We start from the raw sequence: 23194 nt of genomic DNA, 5'->3' as shown, positions 1-23194 counted from the left end.
CAGGGGAGAGAAAAATTTTCACATATTTTACTATATTTATGCTGGTCTTTATCACCAAAAGAAACTTTCTGAGTTCAGACTTCCTGAGGAAAAACCTCCTAAGTAAGTGTCAGGGATTTTAATTGTGAATTTTTAGTGGATATGTAACTAGCAGTTGACAAAACTTGAAAAGAAATGGGGCTGTTCTCACTGGACATCCATAATGCCTTCAGCTGAAATACTGACGATGAGATGGCAGGGACGGCCTCTCACCATTTGCATTTTCTAGAATGTTCAAAACTCAACTGCAGGCATTTTACTCAGCTATGTACACCACCATTCCACCACAGTACTAGGGAATGCCCCTGCAAAGAAGGAGCCCAATGGTGCCCTGGTGTTTGGGGTGCCATTTGCCAAGTCAGTGATCCTTCTGTTTGATCATACTCTATTTAGGTACATAGCTGATGAGACTGGAAGGGTGATGCATGACATAACTTCCAAGGAGTCTTACAGAAGACAGTTCGAAGCAATTCAGCATTGTTTCAGGATTATAGGCTTCACTGACAAGGTAAGTGATTGTCAGGAGAGAAGGAAACTCAAGTGATAAATATTTTTGGATCAATGTGAGTGTTCGGTCCGAGCCCCTCTGGTAGGGATGGGACTTTCTTCGATGCCAGGAATTGGAAGAAGATATGAGCAGCCAGAAACAGCTGGGAGAGGCTTTATTGCAGACCAAGAGGCCATTGCAAACACAGCACCCCACAGCGACAAAGCAGCCATTCAAACCAGCCCCTGAAGCAGCCGTGCTCTGGCTGGTCAGCAACACATTTTTATACTCACTCAGACAAAAGAGGCTTCTTGCCAAATAGTGACATCAGTGTTACATAAGATAAAGGTGCACCTGTGCAGTGCATGCAGTAAAACTACTGTGTCATTGCCTTTGGACATGCATCCGGTGTACTATGATCAGAGTTCCCACAGTGAGTAAAGACTTGAATGTTCTAACTTGGGGTAGTTTACTTGCTTTTCAGATGCCACACACTGGTCATGTCATAAGGTGTCACTCCTCAAAGTTTGACCTGAGGACCAGAAACATTACCATCACCTGAGAGCTTGTTAGAAATGCAGACTCTCAGGTCCAACCAAGAAAACTGAATCAGAATCTGCATTTTTAACAAGATGCACAGGTGAACATTACAGTCTGAGGACTGTTGTAAGTGCCACGTGCCTATGAATTGTTGTTGTCATTCATTCACTGCAGCTGTGATACCAAATGCCAAAATACTACTGCCCTTTCTGAGCAGGGGTGTTCCAACCATTACAGTGGATTGGGTAATAGGAGTACAGGAATGTGTAGGTGACACCAGAGCCACAGAAATGTATTTAGGCAAGTAATTCCTTGACCACCAAGACAAGTTAACTTAAACCTTTCAACTTGCAGTCACTTCCTTCTCCATGGTACACAGTTGCACGTTATTAACTATAGTTCTAAGTACTGCACTCTTCTTATCATACTAGATACAGGCTGTCTCTATTAAATATATGCTAGAGGTGACAGAAAGTATTTATAACCCTAGGCTCTCAAATATTATTCTGTGATAAATTTATGTCATAGTTTCTGGGCTTCATGCCATCAATTTTGCAAAATATACAGATTCTTTTGCTTTTCCAACAAAGGAGGTGAATGATTAGGAAGTAGGTGAGAGTGTTAAATCTTAGGGGATTAGATTACAGGACAGTTGAGTTACTGTGGGACAGCCATTCTGGATAAAGGATTGCTTCTGTAATCCAATGAGTTTGGCCAGCCCTTCCCTCCCCAGCATCGTTGATTTTAGTCATAATAATACCTTTCTTCTTTCTAGTCAGCTGTTAATTTTCTCTGTCAGCCTCCCACAGACTTTAAACTGACAGACAGTGGAAAATCCCAAAGGTCAGATAAAAATAGATATATGTTTCCCTTGGCTCCTTAGAGGAGAGCAATTGAACAGGTTCCAGCATTGTTAAAAGACCTTTATGGTTATTAATATATAGAGCTGTTGTTACCAAAGATGCATGGTAGAGCCATTTAAAGTCCTGGGCCATGCCAAAGTGTTTAGGGGCATACGTCCTTAAAAAGGTACAGGAACAATAGAGAAGTCAGCCATGGGGTTAATAATATTTTGCTTTCAATGAGTACAGTGGTTGATGGTTATAGAATACAGTGAAGAGATTGGTCCTAAATCTAAATGAAAATATATTGTGGTGCTGTTCTAATAATACAGATATACTGCAAATAATAATAAAACACATGCTGCTTTAGGATACAGTTTAAAAAAGAAATTAAATATGTTATTTAATTTCTTGAAGTAAGCCATCCTAACCCCTGTGCAAAAAAAAAAAAAAGTACAGAAGAAATAAATGAATGGTTGCATTAATAAATATGAAAAGAAGGAAATGTAAAAAGTGGTAAACATTCTTAATTTGTGCCTTATCTGGACTGTTAAATGAAAAACCAGAATGCAATTATATGTATATGTGTGTATATCATGTCCCATATTAATTCACACTGAAATAAACCAACTTATATCAGTTAGCAACCTTGGAAATGGAAGAAAGAGGCTGGATCTTACCTCAATTCTTTGGTTATATCTTTGTCTATATCTCTATAGACAACCTGTTTTGCTGAATTAACTTAGTTTATTCTGTTTATAATGTCAAAATAATTTGACTAATTTCAGAGATTCAATTGAATGTAGTCAGGCATAGGATGCCAAATAGCTGGTGTTACAGAACTTTTTCTTAAAATTTTCTGAGGGACACTTCTAGACAGAATAATAATAACAGTTCCTTGCAGGAGACTGGGGGAATATACCTAAAACCCTATTATGAAGATCATTGGTGCTTTCAAGTCTTACTGTTGGAGTCAAACCTTACTATATTTGTTTAATACAGGGTGGCGCAAAAGTAAGTTTGCAGTTGTGAGTACGCAAAACAGAGTTTATTCTTGTATTATTATTAATTGTGTTATTTTTCATACAAACAGCTGTAAACTTAATTTTGCCCCACCTTGTATTATTTTGTCTTGCTGGTATATGGATTATCATAACATATTAGAGTTTTAGGTATGTTCCTATTTAATACAACATGAAAACTTTTTCAGAAGATTACCTATGTAATGGTCAAGATTGGATAGTTATTGCAGATTCCTTGATGAAGAGTTAGGTAGAAGGCTTTGAGATTAGGGCAAATGTCTTTTCCCTTTCTTCAAAATCAATTATGAGTTGGGAAAGGAGTGTATTCTGAGAAAAAAAAAAGAGGAAAAGCAGTGAACATACATCCTGCATGGGGCTTTGTGGAAAAATGCTCTTCTCCACTTTTGCTAGTCGGTGGTGAAACTGAATTCATACTTATCAGCAAAGAATTGGGAAATTCAGCTGGAGGAGTTGTTAGTCTTATCAATAATTTTTTTCTGCCCTGAGGGAGGCATCTCCATATAGAACATTGGAAACTGGTAAAAAAGAAAGAGATAGAGCACCGTAGCAACATTCTGTAGGGAAGGCAGGGTTGCCAGGAAAGGCTCCCTAGCTGGAGATGAGGCAAGAGGAAAGGAGCAAGTGAGGAAGGAGAAAAATCCTCCTCGGGGTGGCTGTGGAGGAAGAGAGGAGACATCTGGTTAAGAAGTATTGAGGAGGAAGAAATCCCACAGATGGACATACTACTGATGGAACTCTACCATGATTGTATAGGGGTGATGCTTTGATTAGAACATAAGAGTTGATATAGGTCCCTAGGCCAGAAAGGAAGAACTAACTAACCCAAGGGTGGGATTAAAGGAGTCAAGTGGAATAGCGTGAAAATGTAGCATAGGGAGCCTCCTAAGGCTAAGAACTCATTAATTAGGTGAATTTTGATATTCCTTCTTGAGTTCCCTCTCTGAGGAAGGAGACTTCAGTCACTCACATAGTGTTTGAACGCCAAAAAGATTTTGCTGAAGGTCATAGATAATTTTCCTTTTTAAAAGGGGACACGTGTGAGCTTTGTGCAGAAGAGGACATTGCTAGAGAAACAATGTGACGAAAACCACCATTTCCTTTGGAGGTGATCACTCCAATGTCTGGGCACCTTTGGTTGGGAGGTTTCATGGCTTGTACTGTCATACATGGTGTGTGTTTGTGTGTGTATTAGAGGAAATACATTTTGAGTAACTGGACATAGAAATAACAGACATAGAACCCACTGCTGTCTCCTACTCTCTGGGATCTGCTTCCCTAGGAAGTGGCTCACCAGCTGCATTCTGTAAGCCTCACACGGTATTGATGAAGGTAATGAGGTTCTGTCATGTTAAATCCAGGCTCGTCTCAGAAAACGCATTTGGTAGGTGTTCCCTTTAGCCACTCTTAAATTGTGTGATTAAAACTGTGCTCCTTGGAGTCAGAAACATGACATCTTACATTTGATTTAGAAGCTTAAAGAACAATATTTATCTATAGTAGAACCCAGTTTAAATCCTCATTTGTCTTTGAAGCATTATCAGGTATCCAGCAGATGTCACTATACAGTCTGTATTCATTTTTTTGGCTTTACCGAGTAATGTTTATAGGAAGGCTCAGCTGGGGACTATGCTTTATCAATGGTTTAATGACAGTTTCTATTAGTTTGCTGCTATGTGTGGTACTAAATCAAGTTCCCCAACAGAGTATTTTTGGGGGAAGTACTTTTCTCTATCTAGAAGCATAAGATGCAGAAATTTCCCGGCTATAATATTTCATTATCTCACCTACAGGAATGCAAATGTTTAAATAAATAAACGTACATTATGTTTTACCATGAATGCTACTTATGTATCCAACTTCAATATAAAAGTAGGACTGAAGATCATCTGAACTGTTTTTACAACACTTGTGACACCAAATACGTGCAGTTCCCCCCCCCCCCCCCCACACACACACCAACCAATTCTCCTACAATTCAATTGAACTCTGATGCGGTCTACCTGGAGTTAGATCCCACAAGTTAGGGGCTCAGCCCCACATGATTGCCCCCACTTCAAACACCAATTGCAAATCCCAGAGATTTTTTACTTCTGACTGAGCGGCTATAAATTGGGAGTTCCCAAGACCCCCCTCCTCGGGTTCAATAATTTGCTAGAAGGACTCACAGAAATCAGGAAAACAATTTACTTACCATTCCTATTTACTTATTGTTATAAAGGGCACAACTCAGGAACGGCCAAACGGAAGAGATGCATAGCGCCAGGTATGGGGAGAGGGAGAGCCACTTCCTCTCACCACTCTCCTGTGTTCATTGACCCATAAGTGCCCTGAACCTTATCAGTGAGGGGGTTCAGTGGTTCCAGTACAGAGGCATGACTGGTTAAATCCTTGCTGCTGGTGATTAACTCAGTCTCCAGCCCTTCTCACTTCCCCCTGGAGGTCCAGGGTTTGGCTAAAAGTTCTAACCCTTTCATCACAGGGTTAGTTTCTCTGGAAACCAGATCTCATCCTCCAAGCACATTAGGATGGACTCAGGTGTGGTTGGAAGGAGCTTATTATGAATAACAAAAGACACACCTCTCATCCTTATCACTCAGAAAAATTCCAAGGTTTTTCCAAGCTCTTGTGCCAGAAATCAGTGTGAAGACCAAATACTATATACTTCTTACCAATCACAATATCACAGATCTATTGAGTCTTTCAAAATATTTCCTGACCTCATCCATAACTATATACTCCATCATTTAACTTCAAAATGTTCTAGTGAACCATTAATGCCCTGCCAACTGTTTCATAAGAGCTATATTCAAAAGAGGTTAAGGAAACATTTTCTCTTTTATTTTGAAGAAATAACCATACCTGAACTTGGAAGCTGGTATTAGTTAGGATAAATGGATAAAACTGGCTTAAAGAACAAAGAAGGTCAGTTCTCTCTCATAGCATTCCAAGGTAAGAGGTTTAAGTTGCAGAACAACTCCATTTCATGCAATCATTGGTCTCAAGCATCCTAATTCAAGGCTTGGTTGAAGCTGGGTTGTTGGGAGTTCCTGCCAACAATAATGGAAAAGAAAGTAAGGAGGAGTAATGTTGAATAAATGTTGGCTTCCATAAGTCCAGTCCCAGAAGTGGCCCACATCATTGCACTTGCTCATTTGTTAATAATTACACAGCCATACTTAACTGCAAGGGAGGTTAAGATAAGAAAAAGCTAAAGGAGTTCATTACTACCAAATCAGTATTACAAGAAATGTTGAAGGGTATTCTTTAAGAAGAGGAAGAGGAAGAAGAAAAAGATTTTAAAAATGAACAATAAAATGGCAATAAATACATATCTATCAACAATTGAATATAAAAATCAAAATAAAAAGAAATCTAAAGAACAGAATAAACTGGTGAATAAAATAGAATCGGAGGCATGGAAATGGAATAGACTGGTGATTCTCAGAGGGAAGGGGGGTGGAGGGTGGGAAGAGATTTAACAAAGACCTTTCATGTATATATGCATTACCTATGGACATAGACAATAGGATGATGAAGGGTCAGGGCAGGAACCAGGTGGAGTGGGCATTAAGGGGAAAAAGGGATATCGGTAATACTCTCACAATAAAGATTTAAAAATAATAATAAACATTAAAAAATAATAATTTGATACATGCACAGAAACATGCACAAGGATGTCCATGTGGTGTTATGTAGCAATAAATAACTGATACAGTAAAAATAAAAATAAAAAGCCATCCAGCTCTTACTGACCAACATAGAACTCTGGGATGTGGAGCACTTTCCTCCTTTCTAACATATCTTTTCTTTCTATTTGAAATTTCAGAGGATTTGTTCTTCCTCTTAGAGGAATGAATTCAGGACTCAAGAACCTGTAGGGAAAAAAATAAAATAAAAGCAAACTTTAAAGACCATTAGAAAAATAAAAAGAAATTTGTTTCGTGTGCCAGGAAAAGGGGAAGGATGGATTTCGGTGACAACTGGCAGTTTCTACCACAGTGCTGGTGCTTCCTTGGTTTCATTGGTAATCACCTTCAAACATGGTTCTTGTCTTTTTTTCAGGAGGTGCATTCAGTGTACAGAATTTTGGCTGGGATTTTGAATATTGGAAACATTGAATTTGCAGCTATTTCTTCTCAACATCAAACTGATAAAAGTGAGGTGCCTAATGCTGAAGCTTTGAAAAATGGTAATTATTTGATTCCTGTGCACTGTGTTGCCAAAGTACATCTTTCTTTCACTTTGGTAGTTTTTAAAGACTCTGTAGAGGATAGTGCAGCTGCTGCTGGTTCTTCTGCTAGCTCTGAGTGTTTTCACTAACCAGTGTTTCCTGAAAGATGTCTTGTAGACATGAGCTGCAGATAGGGGTTCTGCAGAAAGGAATTTCACGGCAGGTAACTTTGGACAGTGGTTCTCAACACTGGCAGCTTTTGAAAATCATCAAAAAATTTTTGAAAATAATACGAGAGGTTGGACCCCACTCTAAATCCATTGAATCAACCTAGGTAGGGGAGAAAGCAGGCACCTAATTGGTTTTTTGTTTTACAAGTAATAATGGTGGCACGAAGAATGAGAATCCTGAGTTTACAAAAACCTCATTTAAACCAAATGAGCACCTTTTGTGTTAAAATACAGCACTTCTTATGGCCTTTAAAATACGAATTTGTGTTGTGACTCTCTAAGAGGCTATTATAGTCTCCAGAAACTGCTCCAACTGGCCTGACCAAAGCTACTTCCTCCCACTTTGTTTAATCTAACACCATGCAGAGCTTTCAGGACAGTGTGGGAGATACCGGGTCATCTGGATGCTTCTTGGGGTTAGGGACCTGGCTTGTTTATCTTGGACTGTGAAGTGCCAAGGACAGAGTAGATGCTGAGTAAATGCTGGCTGGATGAATGAATGGATGGATGGATTCATTCTCCAGTGTCACCCTGACGCTTTGTTCCAGCTGCCTCTGTCCTCTGCATCCGCCCCGAAGAGCTCCAGGAGGCCCTCACGTCACATTGTGTGGTCACCCGAGGAGAGACCATCATCCGCGCCAACACTGTTGACAGGGCCTCGGACGTCCGCGATGCCATGTCTAAAGCCTTGTATGGGAGGCTCTTCAGCTGGATTGTCAATCGCATCAATACACTCCTGCAGCCAGAGAAAAACATATGGCAAGTTCCCCCAGGGGGCAGAGGCCTCGGAAGAGCTGTCATCAACCCCGGTGTCTGCGAATTTGCAGGACAAAACCTTTGGTCCTCTCTTGGGCTTTCTTTAGCGAAGCTCTTAGGGCTTCTTCTTTTAAAAATGCACTGGGATCCAGGAGGGCCGAGGAGTGATACCCGAAAGGCAGATGATTGACAGAGCCAGGACAGTGTAGTGTTGAAGAGAACAGACTTGGCTTGGAACTTGACAAACAGGATTGGCATCCAAGTTCTACAGCTTGATCAGCTGCATGTTCTAAGTGGCGGTTTTCTCATCTGTAAAATTAGGATAATAATCTTCTCATAATTAGAATCAACGGAGACATTTCATGAAAAGTTGTAAAGCACAGTATCTTACGTTATCACCACGACTCCCTCGATTGTGGGTGGGGAGGTGAAAGCATGAGAGTGCAGCTCCGGCCATTAGGGGTGGTTCCTCTTTAGTCTCTTTCTATATGGAGCTCCTACTGCTTTAAACAAGTTGGAAATACTGTTGAAAAGACTGAAGGAATACATGGTTTAAGACACAAACTATTCCTTTCTTAGAGGCGGCAGAATGCTTCTTCCCATGAGTGGGTACATGGATTGATAAATACGTGGGCACATATACATTCTCACTGTCCTCTGAGATGAATGTTTCCTTCCCTGAAAGGTTGTATTCTCTCTCCTGCAGTAGTGCAGATGGCGGTATGAATGTGGGGATATTGGATATTTTTGGATTTGAGGACTTCCGGAGAAATTCATTTGAGCAGCTCTGCATAAATATCGCCAATGAGCAAATCCAGTACTACTTCAATCAGCACGTTTTTGCTCTTGAGCAGGTAATAGTGAACTCTGAAATCAGGAAACCTGACCGGGGAAGGTGTCTCCAAGTTGCCCACAATTTGAATCAGAAACCCTATTAGGCTAACAGGTAAAATGCTCTAAAGGGAAAAACCACTGGTGAGGCTGTCCTGTCAAAATAAATCAATGGTCTACATTCAGCCTGAAAAACAAAGTCTTGATTTTTGTGGAAAGGTACATTTCCTCCCTTGGGCGGAGCTGGTGCCAAGCCAATTATTTCATGTGTATTGCCCCAAATACTGGATTTTCTTCTGCTTTATTTAGCTAAAAATATCTATGATCATGTCCAAAATGACATGGGACAATCTTGAATTCAGAACACAGGTTCTTATGTTCTTAACTCTCGGGCCAGTGCCATCCCCCACCTCCAGCTCACCAGATCCTAGCGGAACTGGATGGTGTCTCAGGGGAAGAGTAGGATAGGTTTTCTGAAGTGGAAGTCTTTCCCCAATGAGAAATAAAACAGGGTGTGGAGCTAGTTGGACCCTTCTCTTCCACCCCAACCCCAAGACTCTCCTGTATCAAATAGTTGCAATAATGAGACATTCTGACCAAATCCCTTGTTTAAATGAAGAAGTGGGGACACACAAACTATAATGATTAGAGAAATAGAGACATGGACTTAAAATGCCAATATTGGTTTTATCATCGGAGCTGGATAAATCCATACTGCACTGCTCTCCCTCTTAACCAACACCCCCCTCCCCCAACCCCCACTCCCCGCACAAAATTTGCCTTGTTTCAGTCCAGGTTCCATGCATTTATTTCCCAAGGAAATCTGGAGTTTTTCTAGTTTTTCAGTCCCAGATGATCCCCTTGCAGAATCCTTTGCAAAATAGAAGTCTGCTTTCTACCTGGTTTAAATCATACTTGTCACACAGAAATTTTTTTTTTCTAATTCGACTTCTCTTCTTTTCTACAGGAGTTTCTAAATTATGTTACCAAATCATTGTTTGGGAGATAGAGAGCCATCCCTTCTTTTGCCTGCTTTAGCTGCCTGCCACAGGCCACCCATAGGTCAGGCTTAAACCAAAGCGTTAACAGTGTTATATGCAGAAGGGTCCTTTACCAACATAAACACACCCTGTTTTCCACATGTGTTCAGCGTTGCAGGACATAGAAAGTTCATGCTAAGGCAGCCTGGTGGTGCCTTGGCAAGTTTGGGGCTGGACATTCACACTCCGTTTCCTTCCAGATGGAATATCAGAACGAGGGCCTTGACGCTGCCCCTGTGGAGTATGAGGACAACCGGCCACTCTTGGATATGTTCCTCCAGAAACCCCTGGGGCTACTGGCGCTTTTGGATGAGGAAAGTCGGTTTCCCCAGGCCACGGATCAGACCCTGGTTGGTAGGTACCTTTTGGAAAGGGATATACACTCAGAAGAGAACCTGGCTCATATCAGCCAATGAGTATGGCTTAATGGACCTATCCTGTGTATTTTAGCCACCTGGTGAGTTGTGAAAGTGCTTTTAAGAAATTGAAATCTCCAGCAAATGTCCTGAAAGAATATCTTAAATCTCTCAAACCCTCCTCACTATCCTATTTCTGCAAACAGAAATACCATGACCCTATGTCAACATCGTTTCTATACCTTCTTTTCTCTTGTTTCCCACAACCAATACTTGCTTCCCCTCCATTTCTTACCTTCTCTCATATCTCCACCTGGACGCCCCGCCACCTTTAGGCCAAGTGTGTATAGAAGCCCCTTCTGGTCTCCTGGTGTCCAGGCTCCTACTCTCCCCCTCTATCCTGGACATCCTGGCTAATGTAGTCTGTTTAAAGCCACCTTTTGTAGGCTACTGTTCTCTATGGCATGACAATAAAACACCTCCTCTGGCCATTAAAGGCCCTCCTACCCTGTTTCTCTTGACCTCCTTCCTCTCCTCAGATCCTCTGCGTTGCACAGGATCCTGGCCCTCACTTAGACTGTGAGATGCTTGAGGCAGCAAAGCTCGAATCCTCACATCCCTTTGGTACTTCGCACCATTCCTCTCACAGAGGTGGCTCTTAGTCACAACGATAGCAAAAGTGATCCTCGAGGGAGAACAAAGTTTCAGGTCTTTTCCCCAGATGGAAAACTGGTTTATGGCAGAGATTCGCTTCTAGGAGTTGAAACTGTCACCCCATTGGCTTCGTTTTATCTATAAAATTGTCACAAGTTGCCAGGATGAGTATTTGCCTTCCATGGGACCTCTTCATGGTTTGGGAACTAATTGGCTGGACTTCTGGTGTCGTCACTGTCCATGCTCCATGCTAGGAGTTCTCAGAGCAGAACACGGGATCTCAGAGTATGGCCTGACACCAAAGACAATGTGAAGCCCTGGCCCGTTTGCTCAGTGGTTAGAGCGTTGGCCTGTGCACTGAAGGGTCACAGGTTCAATTCTGCTCAGGGGCGTGTACCTCAGTTGCAGGCTCGATCCCCAGCCCTGTCAGGGTGCGTGTGGGAGGCAACTAATAGATGTGTCTCTCTGTCTCTCCCCTTCCCTTCCATGCTGAAAATCAATGGAGAGAATGTCCTCAGTGAGGATTAACAACAACAACAAGACCACAGGAAACAACTAAATGAGTGTTGTATTGTGAGCGCCTGCTTTACCAGGGGCTCTCTCTCCACTGCATATGAATAAGGATAATATCAGGCTCCTCTGAAATCCCTTGTTCTGGGTCACTCATGCAACGAGCATGTTTTTGTTTGACGGAGGAAACAATTCACGTTGTAACTTTTAAACATGAAAATCCACAGATAAATTTGAGGTGAATTTACGCTGCACATACTTCTGGAGGCCCAAGGGAGTGGAGCTGAGCTTTGGCATTCAGCACTACGCCGGAAAGGTGAGCCGAGTTATTCATCCTGAAATTGACAAGGGGAAAGTGTCCATATTACCCTGTCTGTGCCACTCACGGAATTGCTTGCAGACTCCTGTCTCCTTTTAACTCTTCCCGGACACCTAATCACAGCGCCCACGCGTTCTCAGTGGTGCCGATCACTGAAACTTGCCCCTGGCAAGCAAGCAATTTCTCACCGGGGTGGCCGGCCAGCTGCCATCTGCTCCTCACCCGGGGTTTGGCCTAGAAGTGACAGCTCTTCAGAGAGAAAACGTGTTACAGTTTCCACGGTGTTTGGCGGTGAATGTTCACATTCAGAGGTCGTTTGGAGACGTGTAGGTAACAGAGGAAGGTTAGTGTCACCGTGGGGCTCCATGTGTAGCACTTTAAGTGTATGGCTACAGGGCACCCAAAATGTCTAGAAAAAAAAATTCACTTCATCATCCAGATGTTAAGCTTTCACAACATCAAACAAAATTTCTACATTTCTACATTTCTGCTTTTCATACATTTTACTTCAGTCTCAATTTCAAGTTCCTGAAGTAGATGAGTGACTAATTCAGGAAATTCTCAATAACTCATTGCTCAAGTTCCTTCAGAGGAGCCAGTGGCATTGTGGCTAATTGGTTCTGGTGGGGCTGCTGAGGCCCTGGGCCCGGAAAATAGATAGGACTTCAATAAAGGGCATTTTGGATTATTTTGTTGATTTGAGGTTTATTGAAATTGTTTCTCAAATTCATATATGACATTAAAATAAATTTTGCCTGACTGAAGACTGGTTAAAAGGCAATCTAGTACAAGTGAAAGGGCAGATAAGCTTTCTCTTCTTCCCTTCTAGGTTCTTTGATTAAATTGATCTAAGGTACATAAACACAGGAGTAGGGAACCTTTTTTCTGCCAAGGGTCATATGGATATTTATAACATCATTCGCAGGCCATACAAAATTATCAACTTAAAAATCAGCCTGCTATATTTGGCCAAACACTTAATTAACTCACCCCTAATGCCTTGGGAGGGCCAAACCAAATGATTTCTCGGGCCTTATATGGCCCACGGGCCAGATGTTCCCCACCCCTGTGATTAACCTGAGAAAACAAATTTAGTTACGTGTGTACAGAGTTCTGAAAGACTATAAGGCCCAAAGGACAGCCAGGCAACTGCAGCTTATATAACATCCTGAGCTAAGGAAAGGAGTAGGGGTCTGTCCATACAAAGGGAAGGAGGGTCATTCAGGGAAGGCGGAGGAGGTGTTTGGAAAACAAAAGTTTGCCCTGTTATGCAGGTCAGTTGCTTAGGTAAAAATGTCCGGCACTAGCTCTCTCCCTGGTGCAGGCCCCTTCCAGTGTAAATTAGGCAGTTGAGAGGGAGGTAGAGAGTTTTTCCTGATTCTTCTGGGTTTTTATTGCTTTTAGCTCAAAATAATCTTCATGGCGGAGTGGCGTATTTTGGGGTGACTTGTTCTGAACCCCTTCACAAGCAAAGGGGATTGTTTTTCTCTCTACACAGTACATGATGGTCTCTATTTTGGATCTTTGGTAGAAAGTGTAATCCAGTTTTTGCTTTTAAATATTTCATTTACCTTTGCATTGACGTCTGCTTATTAATCTCCTTCACATCTGAGATACCCACATCTGCCCTGATCCTCCCTCCTGCATTCATATCTGCTTCCCATGCCTGTCCTCTTCCTCACGCCTCCCTTTTCATCTCTCAGTCCTTCTACACCAGCGGTTCTCAACCTGTGGGTCGCGACCCCTTTGGGGGTCGAACGACCCTTTCACAGGGGTCGCCTAAGACCATCGGAAAACACATATATACATATTGTTTTGTGATTAATCACTATGCTTTAATTATGTTCAATTTGTAACAATGAAATTGGGGGTCACCACAACATGAGGAACTGTATTAAAGGGTCGCAGCATTAGGAAGGTTGAGAACCACTGTTCTACACCTTTTTCTTACCCACCCCTTTCCCTCCCCCTTTCGCCCTCTTCTTGATTTTAAGGGAGAAAAGGGTCCTTTTCTTTCTGGGTAGGGTCCTTTCCTGAATTCATTTACCACTAACATTTCTCTGGAGTGTTCCTTAACATTTCTCTGACTTGGATCCCCTCTTCCTGAGAACTGAGAACTGCTCAGCGTCCCTGAGCAATCACCCAGGTGCTGTGAGCAGTACCTTGGAAAGCACTCAGAGGATAGAGGTTGTGAGCCTGGCACCAAATGGCCTGGGTTTGGATGCCCACCCACCGCTCGAAATGTGTGACCATGGGCACATTATTCAGCTTCTCTCTAAGCCTCTGTTTGCCCACCAATTAAATGGAATTAATGAGTGTTTATCTCAAGGATGGGTGCTTCACATATAGTTAGTGCACAATATGCTTTTTTCTTCACTTTATTTTTCCCCCATCATCTTTTAATCCCCCCTATAACCTACTCCACTCCCACAGGCCCCCTCCCCCCAGAATGCCCAAAATGTTTTAATAATTATTCTGATGTGATATTGATTTGGCTCTTCAAAGAGCAACTGAATAAGAAATTAAGATAAACTGGCCTGTCAAAAATTTCAGAATTTCCCCGTATGGTGGGCTGGATTTAAGAGCATGGCTGTGTCAAGATTCATTCTACACAGAGGTCGACTGGTGACTGACCTCAGACAGCTTGCCAGTGTCACCAATGGTGGACAGTGTTGGCTAACTCGTAATTTGCTATTCATATTGCAGGTATCATACGATGCTTCTGGGTTTCTTGAGAAAAACAGAGACACTCTCCCTGCTGATGTGGTTGTAGTCTTGAGAACGTCAGAAAACAAGCTTCTTCAGCGACTCTTCTCAATCCCTTTAACCAAAACAGGTACTTGGAACCTCCCCCTGGTAGCCCTGCAACCGATGCTTCTACAAGCCCTGCTGGGGTTTTCCAGTTCGTGTCTCAGCTCTGCCAGGGCTGCAGTACTAACACTGAACTTTAAGCAGGGGTGAAAGTCTATCTGACGAAGTTCAAGAAAAGGAAAGTGATTGTTTCTTTTGCAGTTTAATTTTATGTATACATATGTACACACGCACACACTTTCTCTAACATGAACTCTCACACTTCTCATTTTCTCTGCCTGCTTCTTTTCATTCTTGCATTTATAACACCATATGTTATTAATTCATGCTAACACTCTAACATGGTCTCAGTTTACCTAGAATATTAGGAAGATTATTTCTATTCATGTATGATCCAAGTGAAGGGAGTGTAGGAATCAAAGCCATTCAGTCATGGGGTTCTCAGAGGTTACCTGGTCCAATTTCCCACCCAGTCATCGACCACATATCACACTCCCCTAACCAACTTGGAACTGGTCCACCGCTGGCCCATATCCACAGCGTATGCCTACTTATAGTCAACTTATATTTAGTTGCTTAGTCAGTTCTCATGCCAGGAAGCAGGAAGTTGCTGATCTTTGCCAAATGATGACTAGGGCTGTGCAATGTGAACAGGAAATAGACTCAGATCTTCCCACAGCTCTCCTCTCAAGGGCTGTATGTTTTTGAGGCTATGTCTGGAAACAAGTATGGGTATACTTTTAAGGATAGAGGATGAGAAACCTCTTTATCATTGTTCATAATTTCCTCTTCTTTTCTTCCCACATCCCTCTTGGAATCGTTGACACCCATGTCTAGCATGAGACCTTTGTATGTTAAAAGAGAGTGGCTGCTACGTCTGATTTTTAGCAACGTGCAGGGGAATAAAAAGCTTGGTTAAGGAAAAAACCACAGTCTACAACCTTTGCTTTATCTTAACTTGGGAGAAAAGTTGAAACCAGGTTCTTAACTTTATTCAAACATGCTCCTTTAAACAAAATAGCAGGGTGCCCACCAGAAGGCTTCCCTCTAGCTTCCTCTCCAGACCTCTCTTGGGCATAGTCAGGGTTTGATTCATTATAAACTTCTGGAGAATGGGCAGGTGTGGGCAGGGCTGGTGCTTCCTCACCAGGCTCTACGGCGTAGACTCATCAGACGACTCTGTGCAGAGGCGAAGATAAGCCATTATGAATAGGAGATGTACTCTTTGAAATAAAATATATCCAAGGAACTTGTCAGTTGACATTAGCACTCTACCATAAATATAAATAATGGTTTGTCAAATCTGTTCACAGCTTTGGCATTTCCAATTTTTCAACCTCTGGCAAAATTTTTAAAAAGTTCACAGTCTGGGCCACTAGGTGGCGCCGTGAAAGAAATCAGGCTCTGCCTTCCGTTGGTCTGATCACTTCAAAGTGGGAAGGAAAAGGAACAAAGAGACAGCCTCCGCTTCCCTTTTTATGTTTTTCTCCGACAGCGCTTTCCTCCTGTCTTCTAACTCTTCCTGAGTCTTGCCTCAATACTGCACTCCACGCCAACGGGAGGGAGCTAAAGTGAAAAGTAAGACTAGAAACAAAAGTGCCTTCCTGAGACGCTTCCTTGTATTCCTGAGTTGTATATTATGCATCATAATTCTTTTTGAAATCCCAAGATTATTTTCCTCTACATTTGGAGTGTAAGTAACAAGCCACGAATACACATCAAAACTAATAAGCATGATTCTGTTCTCTTTTTCTGAAATTATTCATGTAAAAACGCCCTCGAACAACAAGCATTTATAGAGCAGCTCCCAGCATAAGGTGCTGTTTAGGCAGCAAAGGAGAATACAGAGATAGAGATAATATGGCTTTGCCTGAGAGCCACTGCAACTTCCTTTTACCTTCATTTAACACCTAGAATTAGGTATTAATTTACGACAATATTTGTCCTCAAAACTCAGTTATAAAGAGATTGTACATCTTATGTTGTAGGTCAGAACATTAATTAAGCTTCTAAATTTTAAAACATCTATATTACATATTTTTTGGTTTTATTACCGCCTTTGAAGGTGGGAAAACTTTAATGGACAGAAGAAGGTTGTGCTGCTTTTGCTGAAACTGAAATACATGTTTAAGGCACAGGCCCCTTACGAAGGGAGACCTGGGTGTACATCCCAGTGTTCTGGCTGAAGCGGGTCCCACACACCTGGCGTTTTGGAAAAGAATGTGCTAATATTTTCAATGCATGAGTAACCATTTTCTCGGTCATTTTTATTTATCTTGCTTGAAACCCTCAAATACTTAAATGGGGCACTAATTCAGTGAACAGAGATATTATGGGCAATGACTTCATAAATGTTTAGGGGATGAACTACAGAGAGGAAGGAAAAGGTCAAAGTTGGGAACCCTTGGAGGCTGTTAGTCCCAAACGGGGCCCCTCAGATCTGAGAGGTCAGGTCCCTGTGGGATGTCGGCAATGCTCTGGCTCCTGGGCTTGGTGGTGGTTGCATGGATGTTGGTTTTATAGTATTTATTATGCTGTGCATTTATGTTTTGCACACTTCTCTGTGCATGCATTCTGTTTCAAAATAATTCTTTTCTCCCCAAAATATAGAGAAGACATCTTAGAATCTTAAAAAAACCAAAGCCTTTACTTTTTTTACTTAAGGTTTCCTGTCCAGCTGAAGTTTACCGGTAGCTGGACGGTTGCTGTCCTTGCTTTCATACACAGGCGTCTCGGGCTAACATTCCTGTCCTTTAAAATCAGCTTCCTCTCTGGGCTGCGGGGCAGGTACCAACCCCTTCATTAGTGGATATCAAACAGAAATATTGGTCTCAGTTTAATCTCTTATCAAGGTTGAGAGGATTGACCTCTGTGTGTGTTTGTGTAAAACCATGACGTAAAATCAGGGAGAGGAATGCAATTGGCATTTTCCTGTTCGCATTGCACATCCCTAAATACTGAAAAGCATAGAACATGAGGCCCGGAGTCATCAGCTTCTCCCAGGTTTCTGCAGCTCCCCCACCCCCCACCAGCAGCGGCTCCTGCTGGCACACAGCTGCGTCTGGTGGGGGCCATGCCTCCGCCTGAGGGGCACACTCTGGTTCCAAGGTATTCGGTGTCGATTGGGTAAATGGAGGCAGCTGCAGTCAATATGGGTTTTCTCAGTTCCCCTCTTATACAACCACCACTGTAGGCCTGCTGATGGGCCACTTCAGAGGTGATGACATTTTCTTTGTAATTCTTCCTATTGATAGGAAATGCTCTGAAGATTTTATGCGTGAAAATTTGATGTGGCAGCAACACTGCTTTCTAACCCTTCAGCTGGGACTTCTCAAACTGAATGATCTACGTATAAAAACATGAAAAGGAAAGATGTTCTAACAAGGTCTCATGGCACATTTTCCTGTTTGGGGAATGTTCCACTCGCTACTAGTAAACTAGAGAGAAGTTCAAAAGGCTCAGGGGCGGAAAGAGAGGAGGAGGTTTCAAAAGGATCCTGAGAAACCCTTTTCTGTCTTTGAATCATGAATCCTGACTTCCAAAGAGTAATTTGGGGTCTCAAAGGCTTTAGGAACTTGGGGAAAACTGTAAGAAACAAGAGTAGCTCCAGAGGGAACGTCGTCTGAGCCTGAAAGTCTGGTTTTTTCATCAGAACCTAGAACTGAGTTTTGTCTCCACCGGCTCCTTCAGTTCGAGGACTCCAAGGTCTCTCCCTTGGAATTTGATTTCCAGTAAAATCAACAGTCAAGTCTCTCAATCTTGACTTCCACTGGCTCCCCTTTTTATTTATTTTTATTTTTGTTAATCTTTACCCGAGATATTTTTCCATGGACTTTTAGAGAGTGTGGAAGAGGAGGGGGAGAGACACAGAGAGAGAAACATTGATGTGAGAAAGACACATTGTTTGGTTGCATCCGGCATGTAAGGGACCGAGCCTACAACGAAAGTTTGCGCCCTTGACCAGAATCAAACCCAAGACCCTTTAGTCTGCGGTCCGACGACGCTCTATCCACTGAGCCAAACCTGCTAGGGCTGACTCCCCTTTTATTTGGATATGGAGGGGTCAAGATGAGCCTCCATGTTGTATCTGCAAAGCATGTAACACTTTCACTGCTAACATACTTGTTGATTGTTCCTGATTCTGTAGCTCCCCAAATTAAATGCGTTAAGCTCCTAAGAGGAGCGGTTAGTAGCCATCTCTGAGTTTTCATTTTCTATTTATGGCTGCTCCTCCATCCTGACAGTTCAGCAAATGAGTTTAGCAGGATGAGCTGACTCTAAATGACCAAGTTCCAGGGTCACAGTCATGGACGGTGCTCGGCTCTTCCTGAAACGGGGGCTGAAAGGAGCCAGCCCTGTCATGGAGCCCTGGTGAGCCAGTTCCTCCGCACAGAGGCCCACTTCATCCTGTGTAATTTGGGAGTGTATTTCAGTCAATAGATAATTACATGTGTATCATCTTTTTAGATAGGGTGTTATGCGCAGGTAATTTCTACATGGAATAAAAGAAAATCCCAGCCAGAATAGTCAGGGACAGATAGTGCCAAATCCTAAAATGTATAAAAAAGTAAAAAAAAAAAAAAAGTAAATTCTGAACAGGCATGTAAATCAACAAAGTGGGCAATATGATCACTGTGTCTATACAAGTAACAATAGAAGGGCCCTGGCTGGTGTGGCTCAATGCACTGAGTGTTGTCCCATGCACTGACAAGTCGCCAGCTCTAATTACCCCCTACCCCCTTGCTGTCTCAATCCCCAGTAGGGGGCGTGCAGGAGGCAGCCAATTGATGTGTGTCTCCCCCTCTCCCTTCTCTCTCTAAAATCAATAAAAACATTTTTAAAAAACAGAAGGAAAAGTCATGGAAATACCATGCGTCGACATGAAAAAGAGTTCTTTTAACTAAGAAAGGCCTCTTGGAAGAGATTAGAAAACAAATAAAAGGCTAGAGAAAACTGAGCAGTCTTGGAGTAATGAGGTTTCTAAGCATGGAAAGGAGAGGGAAATGGAAGTGGGATGATTAAGGGAGGAAAGGACTCAAGTCAAAGGGAGGGAAGCAAGATGAAAAACCGGTGGAGAGCTGCTGGGTGGAGGAGGGTTCCTGATGCTGATCTGAATACTGTGGGAGGTGAGGGTGGACTCCTGAAGAGAACCATTCAGAATGAGAAAGGGAAACTCAAGCAGGCGTGTTAAAGACCGACTAGAGAGAACAAGGGTGTTCCCACAGAGTCAGCGTGGAACTGTGTGTGAATAGACCCTCAATAGCTACTTTTACATTCTAGTTTTACATCTAGCATTTATTTTGAGTTAATTTTTGTACAGGGTATGATGTTGAGATCCATTTTTTCATAAGTATGCCCAGCTGTTACAAAACCATTCAATGAAATGACTATCCTTTCTCCATTGACCTGCTTTCACATTTGTCAAAACCAATTGGTTGTATTTGCGCGGGTCTGTTTCATTGATCTAACATATCTACCTCTTCACCAATACCACACTGCCTCTTGTAGCGTTTATAGTAAGTCCTAAAGGCAGGTGGTATGACTCCTCCAACTTTATTCTTCTTTTTCAAAAATTCTTTTGGTTCTTCTAGTTCCTTCACCTATAATTTTTAAAAGCAGCTTGTCTATATCTATTTATTTAAGAAAACCTGTGTTTTCACATGGTCTGTTTCATTGATCTAACATATCTACCTCTTCACCAATACCACACTGCCTCTTGTAGCGTTTATAGTAAGTCCTAAAGGCAGGTGGTATGACTCCTCCAACTTTATTCTTCTTTTTCAAAAATTCTTTTGGTTCTTCTAGTTCCTTTACCTATAATTTTTAAAAGCAGTTTGTCTATATCTATTTAATTAAGAAAACCTGTGTTTTCACATGGTCGCCCCTTAATCTGTTTGTATGTTTTCTCTGTTCTAATATCTTCTTATAAGGACAATAAAGTCACAATGGATGAGGGCCCACTCATAGGACCTCATTTGAACTTAAGCACCTTTTTAAAGGTTCTATCTCTAAATTCAGTTAAATTATGAGGTTCTGGGGTGTCAGGATTTCAGCATATAAATTTGGGGGGGGGTGTTGGTACAGTTCAGCTCATAACAGGTCACTAAGAGATGAGGGAGCCGTTCAGGATGAGCAGCAGGGACCATTGTGAATCTTCAAAACCAAAAATAATCTTTAGTAATAGAAAATATCAGGCGAATCTATGAAATGGGGCTGGAATATGATTAAGAGAGCTCCTGTCCCCATAGAGAGGTGAGGTGTCAGCATGAGGGGGGGGAATTTGCAGGAAAAAGAGGAACCATTTCTTGCTTATCCCCAATGAACTGAGAAGTCTCAATAGGCTGACTTCATGCTCAAGGCACAGCAGAGAACACACTGCTTTCTACAGGTGTGACCCTGGGAGCTGGAAGGTGCCATCCCTAGCTGGGGAGTCTTCCCAGCCCCAGCCAGGCATGGGCAAGAGTCAGATTGTTGTCTCAGGAGTAGAGCGAATGATGCTGAGGGTCATCTGAATAACGGAAATAGCAAATGTTAATTACACAGACTCCTCATCTCCAATGATTTGCAAGCAGAGCTGTGCAGTTTAGTACTTTGGCCTCCCCAGCTGTGCAGTTGTCTCATGCAACTGTCTTGTCTACTTGAGAAAATTGTAAGCTCCACGAGGACAAGACAATGTCTTCTATTTCATTCACAGACATACAGCTCGAACTATTCACAGTGCTGCATAGTGCCATGCCGTTACCCATGCGAATTCTGCTTTCTGGAGTTGTTTCTGTCCCTTCACTCTCATCACCACACCATCCATCTGTGCCCCTCCTCTGCCTCCTAATCCTTTTCTAAGGACACTCAACCACTGAGCCACACTAGCTGGGCAACCACTATTTTCGAGTGTGTGAGAGAAGTTGCTCTTCTGGGTTCCCAGAGTTTACACAAGGTTTTAAAAAGTTCCCTTGGCTCTAGAAGAGTCCTGTCTTATCAGTATCTACAACAGTGTTTTCTGAAGTGTGTTTCATAAAACACTAGGTTTGTGGGAGGTGAAGAGGTGGCGTGAATAAGAGATTTCTATGGTCAAAAAAAGTATGGAGAATATTAATTATGAAAATTCAATAGGTATCTTTACTGCAGAAAGATCAAGGTGGTTCTCATGTACAGAGCTTCCAAGACCAGTAAGAATCTTTTTGTGAAAAGCATCTTGAGGATCAAGAGTCAAATGGGCCAGGCCGGTGTGGCTCAGTGGTTGAGCGTCAACTTATGAACCAGGAGGTCATGGATCCATTCCTAGTTAAGGCATATCCCAGGTTGTGGGCTTGATCCCTAGTGTGGGTGTGCAAGAGGCAGCCGATCAATGATTCTCTGTCATCATTGATGTTTCTCTCTCTCCTCTCCCTTCCTCTCTGAAATTAATAAAATATATTTAAAAATATATATTTTTAAAAAGAGTCAAATGGGACCCACTGAGGCAAAGCTGATCAGAGAATTTCCCCCCGAGTCTTGTCCAGGACAGCCTTCCAGCATGGGTCCTGAGTCCCACTTCTTAAAGTCCCTCATGCTTTCCTAACTCTAGGGACTCCGTTGCTGTTTTGCCCTTAGAAAACTAAAAATAACCTTTAACACTAGAAACTAAAACCTTCCATATCGAGTGGTAATGATGACTAATATTGGAAAAGTTAGTATCTGTTGTGAATGAGATCCATTCTTTCCCAATACATTTTATACATAGCTCCTAAAAGTGAGAGCGAATGTACATTTTATTTTTAAGTGGCACTTCAATTTAGAGCCACTTTGTTTTATTTCTTTAATGATCCTGTCAAGTATAGCAAATATGGCAGTTTTTGATTTTTCAAATGGTCAGAAATGCAAGAAAAATACATTCTGATTCTCTCAGCCAGCATTTTTCTCATTCATAGAAAAGAAATATGTCCCCATTTAAGATGAAAGGTTCTTTGCTTTTATTTCATAGCTCATATTGGAGGAAAAAGTCTCAAGGTCCTTTACAGTTTATCAATTTATTCCACTATAAAATCTCTCCATAATGGGGCTTTCAGGTCATTCCTCCCCCTCCCTTTCCTAAAAGATAACTCGGGGCACTTCAAGACAAATGAATTAGAAACAAAACCATTAAAACTGTAATCTCTCCACTTAGAGAGGGATCACAACTTAACACTTTTTCCCCAGGAATTTGGGTCATGTTAATAAAAACTGCATTTTTCTCTTTAGAGCACAAGACCAGATTCTAACAGTCCAGTCCATATGTTAGAAGCATATAAAAGTTAATCATTTTGTTCTGGTGCCAGAGTCTTGTATGTGAAGAGAAGCTGTAAACCACAGCTGTGTGGAGTAACAATTGTGAACTTTACTGACATGCACATGTGAGATGTCAGTAAACTAAAAAAAATGTCACTTAACTCAACTTGAGAGTTGGAAATGGGAGAGGACCGCTAAGATTTTATTAAGGTTCCAGTTTGGAAGAGTGGTTCCATTCTTTGCATTTCACAAGGGTAGTTCAATTCACACAAAAACCAGATCAACCTCCCCCCCCCCCCCCCCCCCCCCGCCGCCCCCATG

General features: G+C 42.1%; 1 protein-coding gene across 1 annotated transcript in view; it reads left to right on the top strand.

Annotated features, from left to right (window-relative positions):
* The window catches only part of MYO3B (myosin IIIB), a 357063-nt gene that overhangs the window by 161081 nt on the left and 172788 nt on the right, over positions 1 to 23194 (top strand). Inside the window, exons 16-23 of the mRNA XM_023743517.1 lie at positions 4 to 102; positions 433 to 547; positions 7014 to 7140; positions 7901 to 8111; positions 8815 to 8962; positions 10180 to 10333; positions 11727 to 11815; positions 14525 to 14654. Coding sequence (XP_023599285.1) covers positions 4 to 102; positions 433 to 547; positions 7014 to 7140; positions 7901 to 8111; positions 8815 to 8962; positions 10180 to 10333; positions 11727 to 11815; positions 14525 to 14654 — 1073 coding nt within the window. The remainder of the gene's footprint in view (positions 1 to 3; positions 103 to 432; positions 548 to 7013; positions 7141 to 7900; positions 8112 to 8814; positions 8963 to 10179; positions 10334 to 11726; positions 11816 to 14524; positions 14655 to 23194) is intronic.

The sequence above is a fragment of the Myotis lucifugus genome, unplaced genomic scaffold, assembly GCF_000147115.1.
Source record: "Myotis lucifugus unplaced genomic scaffold, Myoluc2.0 scaffold_5, whole genome shotgun sequence".
NCBI lineage: Eukaryota > Metazoa > Chordata > Mammalia > Chiroptera > Vespertilionidae > Myotis > Myotis lucifugus.
This window is presented reverse-complemented; position numbering and strand designations above follow the sequence as displayed.